At 41.3% G+C, this 19709-nt stretch overlaps 1 protein-coding gene across 5 annotated transcripts in view; it reads right to left on the bottom strand.

Moving 5' to 3' along the window:
* Positions 1-15301: 15301 nt before the first annotated feature.
* Positions 15302-19709, bottom strand: part of LOC121291894 (cAMP-dependent protein kinase inhibitor alpha-like) — a 124881-nt gene continuing 120473 nt past the window's right edge. For 3 of the 5 annotated variants that reach the window (XM_041213544.1, XM_041213543.1, XM_041213545.1), the window contains one exon: positions 15302-18228. In XM_041213544.1, the coding sequence (XP_041069478.1) occupies positions 18149-18228 (80 nt within the window). In that variant the 3' untranslated portion in view covers positions 15302-18148. The remainder of the gene's footprint in view (positions 18229-19709) is intronic. The other 2 variants (XM_041213546.1, XR_005946110.1) reach the window with 2 other exon arrangements.

Here is a 19709-nt window from a genome sequence, read left to right as displayed (position 1 = left end):
CAGTTTCCCTATGCCTATTTTCATGATAATTTTTGCTGTGGCTCTGTACCTGAGCCCATTTCATCAATCTGTCACTTTTTTTCTCTATTATCCTTATTGATCTTTGAGCCTTGCCTCCCATCCCATCATCTTTCTATTACCCAGTCATGCCCACTTTACTTTCATCCCTGCTGGGTAATTTAGCTGCTTAAATCCTACCCATCCTTCACTACTCCTCAGCATTACAAACCCGCCTTCCACAATTTCAGACTCTCTTAGATAAGCCCACAGCCTCCCGCTCCCCCTCAATATTGCCATTTCACAGAGTCTTGCAGACAAGGTCATTTCTGATTATCTCACTGTATACCTGAAATATCACACCCCCTGCTTTACCTTCTGACCTCACTTCCTTCTGCATCCACATGGAGCATCATGCGCTTTCAAAATACCATCTAGCCTTTGGCCATCCATTTGTTACAGCACTTTTGTAGTTACAATCACACCATCAAATCTGTCCTCAAGGACTTCCTTTGTTGGTAAGAATGAGTTGAGGCCATCTTTCAGCTGCTTCTGCTGCATCCCTCCCATCCTGTGGCCCACCAAGCTAAGCTATTGGCAATGTCAACCCCACCATCGACCTGAAGATATAATGTCAGATTCCACATGCACATTATGATACCCTGCTTCAACTCATCACCACCTCTCTCAGTCCCTTTATATGTTGTCAGACTGATCTTTCCTAGATGAAGCCAACATTTTTTAAAAAGTAAATATTGGAATGACCAAGTTACTGACTTTGGCTCACACCATTAACTCTGTGTTCTCTGGCCATTCCCTTCCCTTCCCACACCAGTTTCCAGCTGACCACTCTTTGTAACATTAGTATTCTATTTGATGCAGAGCTGAAATTTCCCCCTCAATATTCACTTAATTTACAGGGGCACTGTGGGCGCTATTTAATGGAGGCGACCCGGGGTCTTATCTGCTAGATGGAGAATCAGCAATAGACCGGCATCATCTCTTTTAGGTAAGACCCGCCATTTTAAGTGCCATCTAGGCACTTCCTTGGAAACTAGGGGTGGAAGGCCACCATTGAAGTGTTTGGCTGCAGTAGGGTGCTTCAGTTAGAGTTTGGTGACTGAGCAAGTTTAAGGGTTAAATTACGGGTTAAATTCTATCTAAAATCTAGTCTTTCCTTAATTTAGCAATTAAATAAAAGTTGCTGTTAGGGTTGGAAGGAGGTGAGCTTTGGTCCAGCCTTAAAACAGGGCTCATACAGGCTCAGCTTGCAGCAGCATCTAGTTAATTATATAACTGGCTTAATCAGGTTTTCAGAGAGGTTAGGTTCAGAGAGTATAAAGGTAGGCTATCATATAATGTTGATTTTGTCTGCACTGTTTGACTGCAATAGAGTGCTTTAGTTGGAGTTTGGTGACTGAGGGAGTTCAAGGAGGAGGTACTCTTTTCCTTTAATGCTTTTCCTCAGAAAGAAGAGCAGCGACCTTGGTAAGTGTGATGAAGGTATTAATGTATATAATGTTATTCAAAATGATTTTAAATTGGACTAGTAGTGGGATCTGTGTCTGTGGGTGTGAATGTGTGTCTTAATTGGATTAAAGCCAGCTAATCTGGGTGCTTTGATGTATTGTTTTGAGATGTTAAACAGTAAGGAAGTTAAGTTAAGGAGTACATTTGCATTTTGTTGAATGAACCATCCAAAGACGGGGAGTGAAATCTTGCACCTAGCTAGGAGACACCAAGCAAATGAAAGGGGCTTTACTGTTAGAAGAGGTGGAGTTCAAAGGGCCTGGTGATACAATGCGAATTTGCATTCAAAGGGAAGGTTGGGTATATACAGAAGAGTTTTGTGTGTGGCTCAGAGTCATGTAATATCTAAGCAGCCTATAAGCCCCACTGTCTGCAAAGGACCAAATTGAAAGGAACCTCATTTTGAATTCGTAAGATAAAATATGCTTTGCTTGGTGCCTGTTTAAATCTATGGGTTATTGTTGCCTTGGGGAAGACTTGAGGAAAGTTTTTATAGGCCCTGGAATAAAAGGGGCAGTAGCAACTTGGATACAAAATTGGCTGAGGGATAGGAAACAGAGTAATGGTTAATGGGTATTTTTCAGGCTGGAAGAAGGTTTATGGTGGAGTTCCCCAGAGGTCGGTATTGGGACTCTTGTGTGCAGGGGATAATTTCAAAGTTTGCAGACCACACCCTTTGGTACAAAGATCATGGAGAGACAGTATAAGATAAAGGATACTATTCTAAAGGGTGCGCAGGAGCAGAGAGACCTGGGTGTATATGTACATAGGTCATTAAAGGTGGCAGGACAGATAGAGAGAGCTGTTTCTAAAGCATACAGTATTTTAGGCTTCATTAATAGGGGCATAGAGTACAAGAGCAGGGCGATTATGATAAACTTATATGAGACACTGGTTAGACCTCGGCTGGAGTATTCCATACAGTTCTGGGCGCCACACTATAGGAAGGATGTGAACGCATTGGAGGGAGTGCAGAAGAGGTTTATGAGAATGTTTCGAGGAATGAGACATTTCAGTTATGAGGAAAGATTGGGACTGTTTTCCTTAGAGAGGAGAAGGCTGAAAGGAGACTTGATAGAAGTTTTCAAAATCATGAGGTATCTGGACTGAGTAGATAGAGAGAAATTGTTCCTGTTATTAAATGGATCGAGAACCAGAGGGCACAGTTTTAAAGTTTTTTGTAAAAGAAGCAAATATGAGGTGAGAAAAAACTTTTTCCATTAGCCAGTAGTTAGGGTTTGGACTGCACTGCCTGGAAGTGTGGTGGAGGCAGTTTTAATTAAGGCATTCAAGAGGGTATTGGATGATTGCTTCTATTTAGATAATGTGCAGGGTTACAGGGAAAAAGGCAGATCAAGATTTTAGAGCTGGTTCAGACACGATAGGCCAAATTACCTCCTTCTACACGTAACAATTCTGTGATTCTGTGAAGAGCTGCTGGCTAATCAGAGACCGGCAGCTCTATTGAATGGCAGCGCCACCAGGGAGATGGTGGCTCCTGCCAGTAGGACACCCACCCGAAGCCTCATATTGCCACTGGATTCAAGGCCACATGAGTGGTTGGGGGGGGCGGTGGCATTGAGTCGTGGGAGGAATGTCGGCAGCAATGGCAGGGCACTGTCTCTCAACTGGTCCCCAACCCTTCCCCATGCTGGATCCCTTGATCAGGTACTGAGCACCTTAGGTTGAGTGACACCCCACAGGAGTCTGCAAGCAACCCACACAGGTTTTCTTGTCATGATCCTCTACCTGCCATTAGGTTAATACCTACGGCACTGAAATGAGCTCCTAATTGGCAATGGGGTACAAAGGCAGTCAATTACGTGGTGTCGTCAACGAAGTAAAGCAAGGATTTAAAGGGGCCTTGCAGCTATCAGAACTCAGTCCAGGCTCCGCGGCAGCCATTGCCTTAGAGCTCATGACCCCAAAAATCTCATCCTGTGACCCTACTGGTGGCTGCAACACACAGTATGGGAGGCTGTTCTAGGCACCCGTCACCCATTTGATGGGAAGAGGACATTCTTCCTGTTGTTGACTTAATCTACACCTCCACTGCATCAGATAACCTGATGCTGTGGTTGAAGTCATGCTGCTGCAGCTCATGAATATTGCTATTCACAATTCATATGGTAATACAGTTGTACAGTGGAACTTTACAAACCCAACCACCACCCCCCCCCCACCCCCCCACCCCACATCACCACTACCTCTGGAGTAGCTGGCAGGCAGAGGGCCATAAAGTGGGGTGCCATGGTGGTGGCAGAGTGCCCATTGCCTGTCCATCTCTGCTGGTATTTTACTAGTGGTGTGGGGGGGAGGGAGGGGGGCGGCAATATGCAGCCTACCTGCCCTTGGACTAATCTTCCCACCAGAGGTGCAAGGTGGCAGTTTGGTGAACTGAGTGGGCAGCCAAGGGATAGCATGCAGATGAGAAATAGGAGAGATCCAAGGTTAGATCCTTAGGGACACCAGTGGGAATGGGAAGAGAAACCATTGAAGGTGATTTTCAGGCTATAGTTAGATAACTAAGAATAGAAGCAGGCGAATGTAGTTCCACCCAGCCAGATGACAGTGGGGAGGCATTAGAGGAGGAAGGCATGGATAGCCATGTCAAAAGCTGCAAATAGGTCAAGAAGGGGATGAAGGGAAATACTTTACCTTTATCATAGTCACAGAAATTGTGGCTTTAGGAACACTTTTGGTACTGTGACATGGGAAGAAACCTGATTGGAGAGATACAAACGGAGTTCTGGGAAAGATTAACATGAATTTAGGAGGCAACAACAATTTCAAAAATTTTTGAGGAACACAAAGTTGGTGATGGGGCATTAGATTGCAAGGTCAGAGGGAGGAAGAATTGGCTTTTTTTGAGAGGTGAGGAATGACAGATTTGAAGGACAGAAGAGAAGAATCTGGGAAAAGCATTAACCATATCAGCCATCAGCCAATGGGGGAGCCCAACACTTCAGTACAAAAAATAAGGCTGAAGCATTTGCAACAATCTTCAGCCAGAAGTGCTGAGTGGATGATCCATCTCGACCTCCTCTGGTGTCCCCAGCATTAGTTGCCAGTCTTAAGCCAACTTGAGTCATTTCACACGATATCAAGAAATGGCTAAAGGCACTGGATACTGCAAAGGTTTGGGCCCTGTCAATATTCCAGTAATAGTACTGAGGACTTGTGCTCCAGAACTTGCTGCTCCCCTAGCAAAGGTATTCCAGTACAGTTATAACACTGGCATCAGCCGAGCGATGTGGAAAATTGCCCAGGTATGTCCTGTACACAAAAAGCAGGACAAATCCAACGCAGCCAATTACTGCCCCAGTCTACTCTCGATCATCAGGAAAGTGATGGAAGGGGTTATCAACAGTGCTACCAAGCAGCACTACTTAGCAATAACCTGCTCACTAACTCAGTTTGGGTTCCGCAGGGTCACCCAGATCCTGACCTCATTACAACCTTGGTTCAAACATGGAAAAAAAGAGCTGAATTCCAGATGTGAGGTGAGAGTGACTGGCCTTGACATCAAGGCAGAACCAAGTGTATCATCAGAGAGCCCCAGCAAAACTGGAGTCAGTGGGAATTGGGGGAAAACTCTCTGCTGGTTTGAGTCATACCTAGCACAAAGGAAGATAGTTGTGGTTGTTGGAGGTCAATCATCTCAGATCCTGGACATCACTGCAGGAGTTCCTCAGGGTAGTGTCCTAGGTCGAACCATCTTCAGCTGTTTCATGAATGACCTGTCTTCCATCATAGGCTCAGAAGTGGAGATATTTGATTATAATTGCACACTGTTAGACCATAAGACGTAGGAGCAGAAGTAGGCCATTCAGCCCATTGAGTCCGCTCTGCCATCCAATGAGATCATGGCTGATCTGAAAATCCTCAACTCCACTTTCCTGCCTTTTCCCCACAACCCTTGATTCCCTTACTGATTAAAAATCTGTCTATCTCTGCCTTGCATATACTTAATGACCCAACTTCTACAGCTCTCTGCAGTAAAGAATTCCACAAATTAACTACCCTCTGAGAGAAGAAATTCCTCCTCATCTCTGTTTTAAATATGCAACCCCTCATTCTGAGATTATGCCCTCTGGTCCTAGACTCTCCCACAAGGGGAAACAACCTCTCAGCATCTTCCCTGTCAAGCCCCCTAAGAATCTTAATATGTTTCAATAAGGTCGCCTCTCATTCTTCTAAACTCCAATGAATACAGGCTCAACCTACTCAACCTCTCCCCATAAGAAAATCCCTCTATACCCAGGATCAACCTGGTGAACCTTCTCTCAACTGCCTCCAATGCCAATATATCTTTCCTTAGATAAGGGGACCAAAACTGTTCACAGTATTCTCGGTCTAACTAATGCCTTGTATAGTTGTAGCAAGAATTCCCTATTTTTATACTCCATTCCCTTTGAAATAATGTCCAACATTCCATTTGCCTTCCCTATTATCTGTTGAACTTGTATGTTAGCTTTTTGGGATTCATGCACAAAGACTCCCAAATCTGTCTCTGCTGTAGCCTTCTGCAGTCTTTGTCCACTTAAATAATATTCAGCTCCTCTATTCTTCTTGCCAAAGTGCATAACCTCACATTTTTCCACATTATATTCCATCTGCCTCTTTTTTTGCCCACTCACTTAACCTGTCTATATCCCTCTGTAGACTCCTTGTGTCATTCTCACCACTTGCCTTCCCACCTAATTTTGTATAATCTGCAAATTTGGCGAAAGTACATTCACTTTGCTCATCTAAATCATTAATATATATTGTAAATAATTGAGGCCCCAGCACTGATCCCTGTGGCACTCCACTAGTTACAGGTTGCCATCCTGAAAACACCCCCCTCATCCCAACTCTGTCTTCTATTAGTTAGCCAATCCTCTATCCATGCTAATATACTACCCCCAACACCATGGGCTCTTATCTTATTAAGTAGTCTCACGTGCAGTAGCTTATCAAACGCCTTTTAGAAATCCAAATATATTACATCTACTGGTTCCACTTTATCTATCCTGTTAGTTACCTCCTCAACGAATTCTAATAAATTTGTCAAGCATGATTTCCCTTTCATGAAGCTATGCTGACTCTGCTTGATTAGATTATGTAATTCTAAATGCTCTGCTATTACATCCTTTATAATGGACTCTAACATTTTCCCAATGACAGTTGTTAAGCTAACTGGCCTATAGTTACCTGTTTTTTGTCTCCTCCCTTTTTGAATAAGGGTGTTACATTGGCAGTATTCCAATCCTCTGGGACTTTTCCAGAATCTAAGGATTCTTGGAAGATTACTACCAGTGCATCCACCATTTCTGTAGCTACTTCCTTTAATATCCTAGGATGCAACCCATCAGGTCCAGGGGATTTATCAGCCTTTAGCCCCATTAGTTTCCCTAATACTTTTTCTGTAGTGATAGTTATTGTATTTATTAGTGTATTTATTTCCTCTCCCTCTTTTGCACCTTGATTATTTAGTATTGGAATGCTATTAGTGTCTTCTACCTTGGAGACTGAAGCAATGTATTTATTCAACTCCTCTGCCATTTTCTGGTTCCCCATTATTATTTCTCCAGCCTCATTCTGTAAGGGGCCTATGTTCACTTTGGTCTCCCTTTCTTCCTTTTTATCTATTTAAAGAAGCATTTACTCTCTGTTTTTATATTACTTGCTTGTTTACACTCAAAGTTTATTTTCTCTATTTTTTTTGCTCATCTTTTGTTTTTAAAACTTTCCCAATCCTCTGGCTTACCACTAATCTTTGCCACATTGTATGTCTTTTCTTTTCTTTTAATTTGATACTACCCTTAACTTCCTTGGTTAACCATGGTTGGTTTATCCCCTTGAATCCTTCTTCCTCACTGGGATATATCTTTGTTGTGAGTCATGAATTATTTTCTTAAATGTCTGCCATTGTTCATCAACCGCTTTTTCTGCTAAAATCCTATCCCTGTCCAATCCAGCCAACTCTTCCCTTATTCCTTTGTAATTACCCTTAGTTAAGTTTAGCATAGTTGTTTCCGACCCAAGTTTCTCACACTCAAACTGAATGCTAAATTCTACTATATTATGGTCACTGTTTCCAGGGTATCTTTTACTCTGAGATTATTTATTAAACCTACCTCATTACACATGACCAGATCCAAAATAGGTTGTATCCACAACATATTGTTCTAGGAAACTGTCCCAAATACACTATGAATTCTTGCTTGTGGCTACGTCTGCCAATTTGATTTTCCCAATCTACAGGAAGATTAAAGTCACCCATGATTATGTACTACCTTTTTTACATGCCCTCATTATCTCCTGATTTATTCTGTCCTACAGTATAGCTACTGTTTGGGGGCCTGTAGACTACTCCCACCAGTGTCATCTTCCCCTTGTTATTTCTTACCTCCACCAATATGGATTCTACATCTTCCAATCTAAGATCCATTCTTGCTACCGTATTTATTTCATCTTGTACTAACGAAGCTACCCCACCACTCTTTCCTACTTGCCTGTCCTTTCAAAAGGTCACATAACCCTGAATATTTAGTTCCCAGCTTTGATCTCCTTGTAACCCCATCTCCGTAATGGCTATAAGATCATACCCATTAACCTGTATTAATTCATTTATTTTGTTCCGAATACTAGGTGCATTTAAGAAAAGAGTCATTACTTTTGCCTTTTTACCATTTTTCCCCCTTTCACCTTATTGCTGCTGTTTTTCTTATGTTTGTACAATATGTCCCTTCCTCTCACACTCTGGGTATCATTACCTAAATAACTGCCCAGCAAGGCTGCCATGTCCTTTTGCTTTTAAGCCTATGTATCCCCTTTCCAGAACTCTTCCCCCACCCCAACCCATTTTCTATTTAGTTTAAAGCCTTCTGCAGCCCTAGTTATTCAGTTCGCCAGGACACTGGTCCCAGCACAGTTCGAGTGAAGCCCATCCCACCAGAACAGCTCCCTTCTACCCCAGACTGATGCTAATGCCCCATGAACTGAAACCCTTTCCTCCCACACCAACATTTGAGCCATGCATTTAACTCCTTGACTTTATTTACCCTGTGCCAGTTTGTCCATGGCTCAGGTAGTAATCCTGAGATTATTATCTTGAAGGTCCTTTTTAATTTAGTTCCTAACTGTTCAATTTCTTTCAACAGAACCCCCTTTCTAATCCTATCAATGTTGTTGGTACCAATGTGGACGATGTCAACTAGATCCCTTCCCTCCCACTCCCAAGTTCCTCTCCAGTCCTGATGAGATGTCCTTAACCCTGGCCCTGGGCAGGCAACATAGCCTTTGGGACTCACACTCATGGCTGCAGAGAACAGTATCTATCCCCCTAATTATACTGTCCCCTACCCACTACCAAGATATTATTTCCTCCCCTCACTAGAATGGCTCCCCAAATCCCGCTACCATGGTCAGTTCGCTCATCCTCCCTGCAGTCCCCGCTCTCGTCCACACAGCTTGCAAGAACCTCATATCTATTGGGTAGTTGCAGGGTCTGAGGCTCCTTGAACACCACTCCCTGGGCACCCATATCTGCTTCACCTGCAATCACATCCTCCTGTCCCTGATCATAGACCAAATCTGAATTACCTAATCTGAGGGGTGTGACTTCCTCCTGGAGCAAAGTATCCAGTTAACTTCCCCCTCCCTGATGTGGTGCAATAACTGCAGCTTGGACACCAGCTTCTTAACTTGGATGTTCAGCACCATTCATGACTCTTCAGATACTGAAGCAGTCCATGTCCAAATATAGCAAGACCTGGACAATATCCAGGTTTGGGCTGACAAATGGCAAATAATATACACAGCACACAAGTGCAGGCAACAACCATCTCCAGTAAGAGAAAATCTAGCCATCGCCCCTTGACATTCAATGGCATTACCATCACTGAATCCTCCACTATCAATGTTCTGCAGGTTACCATTGACCAGAAACTGAACTGGACTAGCCATATAAATACTGTGGCTACAAGAGCAGGTCAGAGGCTAGGAATCCTGCAGCGAGTAACTCACCTCCTGACTCCTCAAAGCCTGACCACCATCTACAAGGCACAAGTCAGGAGTGTGATGGAATATTCTCCACTTACCAGGATGAGTGCAGTTTCATCAACACTTAAGATGACTGTACAGACAAATCAGTCTTGGAACAAGCATGTAGCCTTACCAGGAGTCTGTAATTAAAGTTTACTATTTCTTACAAGAAACCAGCCCTGCATTCCAAGTTTATTACAAACTCCTTTCCTCACAGCATTATGGATGTACCTACACCACAGGGACTGCAGCTGTTCAAGAAGGCAGCTCACCACCACCTTCTCAAGGGCAGCTAGGGATAGGCAATGAATGGCGTATCCAGTGAAGCCCACATCCCGTAAATGAATTTTTAAAACATTATCGTTCCTTCACTGTCGCTGGGTCAAAATCCTGGAACTCCCTCCCAAACAGCACTGTGGGTGTACCTACACCACATGAATTGCATAGGTTCAAGAAGGCAGCTCACACCAGCTTCTTCAGGACAATTATAGATGGTCAATAAATTCTGGCCCAGCCAGCGATGCCTATATCCCATGAGTGAATAATAAAAAAAATAGTATGAGAGAACAGGGGGTGAGTCTCATGGACAAGATGAATAGGGCATGAGGGAAGATGGGAAGAAATTAGAAAAGGATACAAGTGCAGGGCTAGGGCAGGAGCCTGAGAGGATTGGTTAGAACTTTCACCTTTGGCAGAGATTTTCCTGGCTGAGAGGAGATTTGATAGAGGTATTCAAAATCATGAGGGGCCTGGCCAGAGTAGATAGGGAGAAACTGTTCCAACTCATGAAATCTAAAGTAATTTGCAAAAAAAGCAAAAGTGATACAAAAAAACACTTTTTCAAGCAACAAGTACTTAAGATCTGAAATGTACTGCCTAAGAGCATGGTGGAGGCAGGTTCAGTCAAGGCATTCAAAAGAGAACTGGACTGTTATTTGAAAAGAAACAATGTGCAGGGTTACAGGGACAAGTGGGAGAATGGCACTAAGTAAGTTGCTCGTTTGGAGAGTCAGTGCTGACATGATGGCTAAAAATTCTATGATTCTGTAAAATGGATGGCATTGGAGTGATGCATTTATACACCCTACTCAGTTGAATGAAAAGCAAAATTGAGTGAGGCATAATGGGTGGCCAATCCAACACCTTGATGTCAAGAGCAATCACTCTCACCTCACCTCTGGAGCTCTTTTTGTTCATGTTTGGACCAAGGTTGTAATGAGGTCAGAAGCTGAGTGATCCTGGTGGAACCCAAATTGAGCATCAGTGAGCAGGTTATTTCTAAGCAAGTGCCGCTTGATAGCACTATTAATGACCCCTTCCATCACTTTACTGATGATTGAGAGTAGACTGATGGGGCGGTAATTAACCGGGTTGGATTTGCCCTGCTTTTTGTGGACAAGACGCACCTGGCCAATTTTCTACATAGCCGGGTAGATGCCAGTGTTGTAACTATACTGGAACAACTTGGCTAGGAGTGCGGCAAGTTCTGGAGCATAGGTCTTCAGTACTATTGCCAGAATATTGTCACGGCCTATAGCCGTTGCAGTAACCAGTGCATTCAGCCGTTTCTTGATATCATATGGAGTGAATTAAATTGGCTTAAAACTGGCATCTGGAGAAAGCTGAGATGGATCATCCACTCTGCACTTTTGCCTGAAGATTGTTGCAAATGCTTCAGCCTTATCCTTTGCACTGATGTGCTGGGGATCCCCATCATTGAGGATGAGATATTTGTAGAGTCTCCTCCTCCAGTGAGTTGTTTCATTGTCCACCACCATTCATGACTGGATGTGGCACGACTGCTGAGCTTAGATCTGATCTGTTGGTTGTGGGATCTCCTAGCTTTTTCTATTTCATGCTGCTTACACTATTTGGCACGCAGGTAGTCCCAAGTTGTAGCTTCACCAGGTTGATACCTCATTTTTAGCTATGCCTGATGTTGCTCCTGGCATGCCCTCCTGCACTCTTCATTGAACCAGGGTTGATCCCCTGGCTTGGTGGTAGTGGTAGAGTCAGGGATATGCCGGGCCATGAGGTTGTGTTCCAGAGTACAATTCTGCTACTGCTGATGGCCCACAGCACCCCATGGATACCCAATCTTGAGTTGCTAGATCTGCTTGAAATCTATCCCATTTAGCACAGTGGTAGTGCCAAACAACACAATATCCTTAATGTGAAGGTGGGAATTTGTCTCCACAAGGACTGTGCAGTGATCATTCCTACTGATGTTGTCATGGACAGATGCATCTACAGCAGGCAGGCTGGTGAGGATAAGGTCAACTATATTTTTCCCTCTTGTTGGTTCCCTCACCACCTGCCACAGGCCCAGTCTAGCAGCTATGTCCTTTAGGATTCAGCCAGCTCGGTCAGTGGTGGTATTACCGAGCCACTCTTGGTGATGGATATTGAAGTCCCCTTCCCACTGTGCTTCCTCCAAGTGGTGTTCCAACAAGCAAGAGCACTGATTCATCAGCTGAGGTTGGTACATGGTAATCAGCAGGAAGTTTCCTTGCCCACGTTTGACCTGATACTATGAGACTTCATGGGGTCCATAGTCGATGTTGACGACTCCCAGGGTGACTGTATACCACTTCTGCGGGACAGACCCAGGGAAGATGGTGGTGGTGTCTAGGACATTATCTGGAGGTATGTTTCTGTGAGTATGACTATGTCAGGATGTTGCTTGACTAGTCTCTGAGACAGCTCTCCCATTTTTGGCACAAGCCCCCAGATATTGAGAACCTTGCAGGGTCGACGGGGCTGAGTTTGCCGTTGTCATTTCCAGTGCCTAAGTCGTTGCCGAGTGGTCCATCCAGTTTCATTCCTTATAGTCTTCGTAACGGTTTGATACAGTAGAGTGGCTTGCTAGGCCATTTCAGAGGGCATTTAAGAGTCAACCACATTACTTATCCTTACCTGGTCTGGACTACATGTGACTCCAGGTGCACAGTAAAGGACATTAGTGAACAGATGGGTTATTACAGCTATTCACAATAGTTTCATGGCCATTCTTGGACTTTTAATTTGCTATGGTGGGATTCAAACCCAGGTCCCCAGACCATTACCCTGGGTCTCTGGATTACTAGTCCATTGACAATACCACAACTTCACCATCTGCCCCCATATGTTGAATACCATTCTTTTCACCGCTGGAATCAGTGTTTGAATCCAGTCTGAAGTGATGAAACAAAGGTGACCCCTCTCTAAATAAAATGGAAGAAATCATTCTGATACAATAGGGATGTATGGCCTACAGAAGATTATTGGGTAGAGCAGAGGGAGCTGTACGTTGTGTCAGGACTCACTGGTGACTGGGTGTCCAGCATGGAAAGCACTAAAATTCTTCACGTTAAGCACAAAATTCATCAAATTTTAATATTGACAATTCAGATGCACTAATAATAGCTTTCAGAATTTCCAGCAACTTATTTTTACTCAACTGTGCCCCTTAACCTGTCCCGATGGCACAGGAAAACTAGCAGGAAAATAACAATCATGAACTACCATACAAATGCCATATTTATAGAAGAGGTCAGATTGATCGATTTCAGGACTACAAGTACACAGGAATCACAGACTCAAGCAGAAGTTCCAAAAATTTTAGAAAACAAACCTCTTTCTCAACTATGGGTTGCATCACAGGAAAACTCAGTACAGTATTGATTTTATAAAATCAACTGATCTTTCTGCTTATCTAAATAGTTTATTTCTTTTCATTTGATTTCTAAGCAATACAATCACAAGTTTCTTTCACGATTTACATGATTACGTGGCTTAAGCCAAAGGAAAATCGATGTTATTTTGATCTCCCTAAGTGAGTGCAGCTTATGGTGGTGAAATAACTAAAGGAGAAATTAATTGTTCTTTTTCAGTTATTAGACTAGCATCCAATTGGGCACATGATGTTAAATCCGTGTTATTGTGTTGTCAAAGTAAACTCAAGACACATGTAGCATACCAGATTAATAATTACTTTCTCAAGAGTAAACTAATTTTATAAGGATGTTCTATTCACTTGGCAAACTGCAGCAATATCTTTTCATTACTTTTACCCTCCCCCTCCACCCACCCCCCACACAAAATTAAAAGAACCTCTTAATTATAATTTGAAGCTATGTTATAGAAAATGACAACCAATTACAATTTGTTTGTATAAATAAAAAAATACATTAAAATGCAATTAGAAAGACAATGTATAAATTAACTGGGTACGCATATTGTTGCCAAGATTTTTTAAAAATATCTGTGTATTCAGAACAAGCACTACAAATTGATAGGAATATTCAGCAATCATTTCACCAGCAGAGGTCACCATCTACCATTAAAAAAAAATACAGCTTTGTTTATTTTTACAGATGCACAGTAGAGATGATGAATTCTGAAGCACATTCAAACAAGTTCTTCAGCAAATGTTGTAGATTATGCTGCTCAAAGGCGATGTCTGACCTTTTCCTTGTGGTTGGTTGGGGTGGGCGGGGGGGAGTTGCAGTGGAGAGTCATAAATACCCTAATTTCTTTCCCAGTTGCCATTGGTCTCCAAGGACTAACCTGATTCAACTTGAAAGATTAAGCACGCAACTGGTTCCCAACTTTAATAGTCGATTTACTATCAAAATATTTATTGCACCAAATATGGACTTCTTACACCATTTGTGCAATTGAAGTCAAAAACAAGTATACTCTCGGCGACAAGGCTAATGTGTGAGGATGTGCAGAACTGCAGACATAATTCAGTCTCTAGTCTAAGTCATACAATCTGTCATTTTTATATTTACATTGTAAATTCCTATGCTCATTTTGTTTAGTGCAACTGTGTAATCTTATCATACTGTAATTATACCCTCTACCAATAGTGGTGCAGAGTTCAAGCAGGCTGAGTAGAGATGGTGGAAGAATTTAGGGGAGAACCCATTTCCACCCCACTGTGGCCACATCCAAATATTCCAAGAGAGCAGGTCAGGCTGAACACTGCTTCTCACCAACCTTTCTCAATCATGTGTCCCAGTCAGAGGCAATATTGTGAGAATGAGTTTTGAGATGAAAAATCCCACCAGTTTCACCCAGGGTGCAACAGAGCCTGCAAGAGGGCATACTAGAGTTTACTCCAATGGTACCAGGGATGCAAGACTTCAGTAATATGCATAGACTAGAGAAGCTGGGATTGTACTCCATATGGCACAGGAGGTTAAGAGGAGATTGATAGAAGTGTTCAAAATCATGAATGGTTTGGATAAACTTTCCTGTGGCAGAAGGATCAGTAGCCAGAGGACACAGACTTAAGGTGTTATGAAATACACTGTCTGACAGGGTGCAAGGAGATTCGGTAGCAACTTCGGAGGGCACCTGGATAAAAACAAAAGGGGAAACAAAATACAGGCCTATGGAAAGTAAGAGCCAGGTAGTGGGACTAATTGGATACCTCTTTTAAAGAGCTGGCAAAGGTCAAATGGTCTCCTTCTGTGCTGTTGTCATCTCATGATTTAATGCTATTTCCCCAAAAGATCAATTCCCATCAACAAAGTGTAATGGTGAGGAGCAGTTACCTCCCCTTGCCCTACAACACTCAGGAAGCAGCGTAAATGGCTCAGGTGCCTGCCCATTTTGTGGAAATGATCCCCACCCTGAGATTGGGAGAGACTGAATGCCAGGGCAGACTGATAGGCAGAGGTCCCACCCAACTGTATATCTGGCAGTACAGGGGCACAATTGGAATTTTTAGGCATATATAGCTACACAAAGGATAGCAAGTATATTTATTTTATTTTAAATTTTGTGTTATTGAAAATGTTGTGTCTTTGTGATTGTTCCACAATTAGGATACATTTTCATCTTCACTACCTTGGTAGTAATCTGGCAGGGAGCATGATCCATCTTCAAAAAGAGGATTTATTGATTTCAATGAAATTTCAATGAAGACCATATAATCCACTTTACTGCTCAAGTAGACATGGGAATTTACCCTGTAGGATACTTTGAAAGACATCAACATCCAGAGACTGAATTTTTTTTTATAAAGGAACACACTAAGAGAATCAGCAAAGTATGTTGAATTCTTTTCAAATGATGCACCAAAATTAATGTCCAGCTCTAATATTTCATCTATACTTAGACAAAGATAGAAATACTGCACAAGGAAGTAATGATGAAAAATAAACTTCCTTGCCATTCAGCCCATCTTGTTTCATCCGTTATTAAATACCATCCCCTCCCTATCTCCCCTCACCACTGTAGTAGCCAATTGACTGCAAACAAAATGAACATGTTTGGGGGAGGCTATAGTTCCTGTTGCTTTCTCCATGGCAATGCCTCAACCAGAGTTGACTTGCAACCAATCAGCACTTTTTTCCTCCTGTGGTATCAATTTGATCATTTGAAATTTGGCATTCTTGCGTTTGTCCTGATGAGTTTAAGACAAAGAGCTTTGGCAATGTCTCTCTTTTCAGCAATATTAGAGAATGTTGAACTTATTTGGGGTGTAATTGGTTAGCAATGCCCTTGCTTGATTGGAATATATGTTGAGATTTATTAATTGAAGTAAGTTCCAGCAAGTATTAACTCCTGGATGTACCTCTTAGCTCAGTATAACTTGGTCCAATTATGCCACACCTACATTCTTTGGCAATTTAACCATTCACACTCATTCGCTCACTTCTGCAGACAAATTTACAGAACCTAGATACACTTTATACAACATACCACAGTACACCTATTGGGTGTCATATGAAGTTATATGCAATTTCAAGATTCATATACAATTTGTACAATATATATTCATCATTCATACACAGTTGAGATACTAGACAGATGATAAAAGCACTGGCAGTACTTAACACAGGTTGTTCTACTCTAAACTATCAGCTCCCTGTTATTATGGGCACAAACCTAGCCAATTGACAATGTACAAGAGTTGATGCTGAAAAGTGCAGTGGCTACACAGTATGACTTATTATCTTATACTTAGTGTGTAGTATAGTTAGCTTCTCAGCCAAGCCCATTCTTATAGGGTTTTACATCCAGAGCCCCCAATTAAATCCCTAATGCACAGGAGTTTCAACCTATTTTGGAGGCGTTATTCCTCTTGGGTATGAACAAAAAAACCTTTAAAAACTGGAAATATTTGAGAGATGAAGTCCATTGAAAATCTCTTGTAATGTCTCCAGAACCTTTAGATATACCCAACTGGGATTTCTACATGAAATCCAATTTTTGCAAATGTATGGGTGTATGCCACAATGCTTCAATATGTGCAGCTGAACATCATGACATTTCATGTTCCAGCATGCTTTCAGATAAAAAAAATCTGAAGACTGCAGAAAGTTAACACAGTCAGATGAGTTTCAGCTCATTTTAGTGACAACGCCACTCACAGTTTCAAAGTCATTCTTAGCCAGATTCTGAGCTCTGAAAAGCTGGGTTATGAAAGAAAGTTGAAGTTAATTAAAATTCCCACAGTCAATCTTACTCTTGGAGTAGTATACACATAGTAGGATTCCATATTAGAAAAAACTAATTTAATTCTCACCTCAAAAAAAATTCCTCTTGGCTTAGAAATTGAGCCTATTTTGATGTTTTTCACTCCTTAAAAAAAAACATAGCTCGCGTGTTTAAATGGTTTTATGATCTGTCTCGCTTCTTTTGATCAAAAATTCCACTGCCAACATTTCCATGATGTTAGCAGCTCTAAGATTTATTACATTTCCTCAAATACTGGGCTGAAAGAATTTTAATTATTGACAGAGGGAAGTAGAGCCAATTAAAAATCTGGTGGTGTGATGCCAAATTGACTAAATGATAGACAATTGGGGGTGGGGAGCAGGGAGGGGTAGGAGGACCATATAAACTGTAGAATTTAGCTAACAAGCAACAAAAATAATACAAAAACATGGGGTTAAGATCAAGTAGTGTTTTCAAACAGGGTTATATGTTTTTTTGAAATAGAAGAGTTTCATACAAATAGCACAATTTTGCCCCAATGAAATTGTTGCTCGAAAATTGAATGTCTCAAATATTTAAAGTTTACTAAAGCACAAGCGTACAAAATGGACCATTTTATGGATCAAGGCAAAATGTTGACTAAGTCAGATGTGATCTTTTAAAATATGTTTAGTGGCTTAAAGTCAGAAAAGTTCATAAATCGGATTTAGTGATTTTAAAACAGGTTGCTACACAAATAATCAATGCTTCTGTTGTGTATAATCTGTCAACGCAGCAAAGATAAAGGTTTACATTGAGGGGGAAAAAACTTGCACCAAAGTGTCATAGTAGCTAATCACAGTCAAATAACTGTGAAACTGTCTCCTTCATCATTTTCAAGGGCTTAATCCATGTGATAGTTCATTAAATGTTAGGTTTGAAGATTAATTTCTGAATTTCATTTTCATCTTAATAGTTTTTCAGGCTTCCTTTCCAAGCCATATTGTTGATTTATTTTATGTTGTTCTCTAAATTTTCTCCACACCTTGCCTTCCCTTTTGACTCGCCAGACTCAGAGGTGAACTTGACACAGTCAAGGAATCCTGATGATTTTCAGGTCATTTGATTTAAAGCTTTATCGACACAGTCTTTAGTATAAATGTCCATCCTCAACACGTTATGATGCATCTTTCAGCTCTGGACTCTCTGTTGATTCGGGTGGTACTTCTGTTGATGGTGTCTGGGTTCCTTCTGCTCCTTAATCAAAATAAAACAATAAGAAAAATTAATAGTATGTTTAATGTCTACTAAACTAAAATTTAGGTCTTAAGAATGAACTCCTTTATTGTTGATCCCTTACAGAACAGACTGTGACAAAATATATATAAAAGCTACCATTACTTTATTTCCATGTTTGTTTCACATTCTTAGTTGGTACAATGTGTAAATTACTACACCAATCTTATCCCATCAAATCAAATCTCCAACAGCGATCTACCCACCAAACTGTCCTGTATAATTTGTCAGCAAAGGTCAAACATACTCAATTATCTAAATCTCATGGACATGAAATTTTCATGAGCATTTCTAAAATATTAACTACAACACTTCTACGTTTCTAGCCTCTTATTTCTCAGCCTGTAACTTTTGTGATGCCTTGTAACATTTTAAAATAGATTCCCACTTCAATTTTCATCATTCTTTTCTTGAGGTCCAGACTTACTGTAGTTCAATTGCACAGGCACCAGGTGCTAATCAGTACCTCATCTCTAGCAATTCCAGGTTATGAGAGCCTGGACAGTGTGTTGTGGCAGGCTATTCAACTGAAGCACAAATCTTTATTTATCCCGATGTTAGTCATTTCAGCAAAAATCACTGGATAATGACCAGGAGCAGGAACCCTGATTGATATGCTCCACAGCCTAGGAGAATTGCTCGAGTAAGGTTTGTTGGACCCAATAGTATTTACCATTACCAGCTGAGCCATCATTAAAGCTGTCTTATAATTCAAGCAAAGAAAACAAATAAACATAGACCATAAAAAAGCCAACTGGGATAATGTGATTCTACTTGAGTTGGCATTTCGATTGCCTATGGTACTGACTTGAAGAAATCTCCCCGTGAACTGTAAGAGACATATATAAAAGAAAAAAATACAAGAATAAGGGATGGTCATGTCAGTGAAATGACACTTGTGAAGAAATTCCAGATATTAAACAAGTTATTCATTTTTAAAAATCATTTTTCAAAATCTTATTTAATTCAATCTTATCCAACTTATTAATACATGCATAGTCATGGTTAAACATCTAAAAATTTGATTAAAAAATGTTAATTCATTTCACCCAACACATTGACATCCAGGGCATTCAAAGTGTTTATCTGGATCGTTGACTTGTACAATTGAAAAGTCTCTTCTGATTACCATGCTATAAACAGTGCAACAGGGCATTTTCTTCCCAGTTCTGTGCACACCTACTGCGATTGGCTTCAATATGCTATATAATTATTCATGGTGGATGATGATTCATTGTGATCAAGTCCAAATAAGAGAGGATAGATTTCAGAATTCAAAGTTTGAAGCAGAAGGGAACTCAGGCAGAACATTTTAACTCCGAGCATAGAATGGTGGAATTCATTATTAGGCAAGACCAGTGAAGCAAACAAAAGCAGTTCAGAAACAATGAGGGATCAAGGGATGTTATGATAAGTTGGAAAATCTTAAAAAGTCAGGCAAA

This window comes from Carcharodon carcharias, chromosome 19 (genome assembly GCF_017639515.1).
Source record: "Carcharodon carcharias isolate sCarCar2 chromosome 19, sCarCar2.pri, whole genome shotgun sequence".
Classification (NCBI taxonomy): domain Eukaryota; kingdom Metazoa; phylum Chordata; class Chondrichthyes; order Lamniformes; family Lamnidae; genus Carcharodon; species Carcharodon carcharias.
The sequence above is the reverse complement of the archived record's forward strand: the minus strand, read 5'-3'. Positions and strand labels throughout refer to the sequence as shown.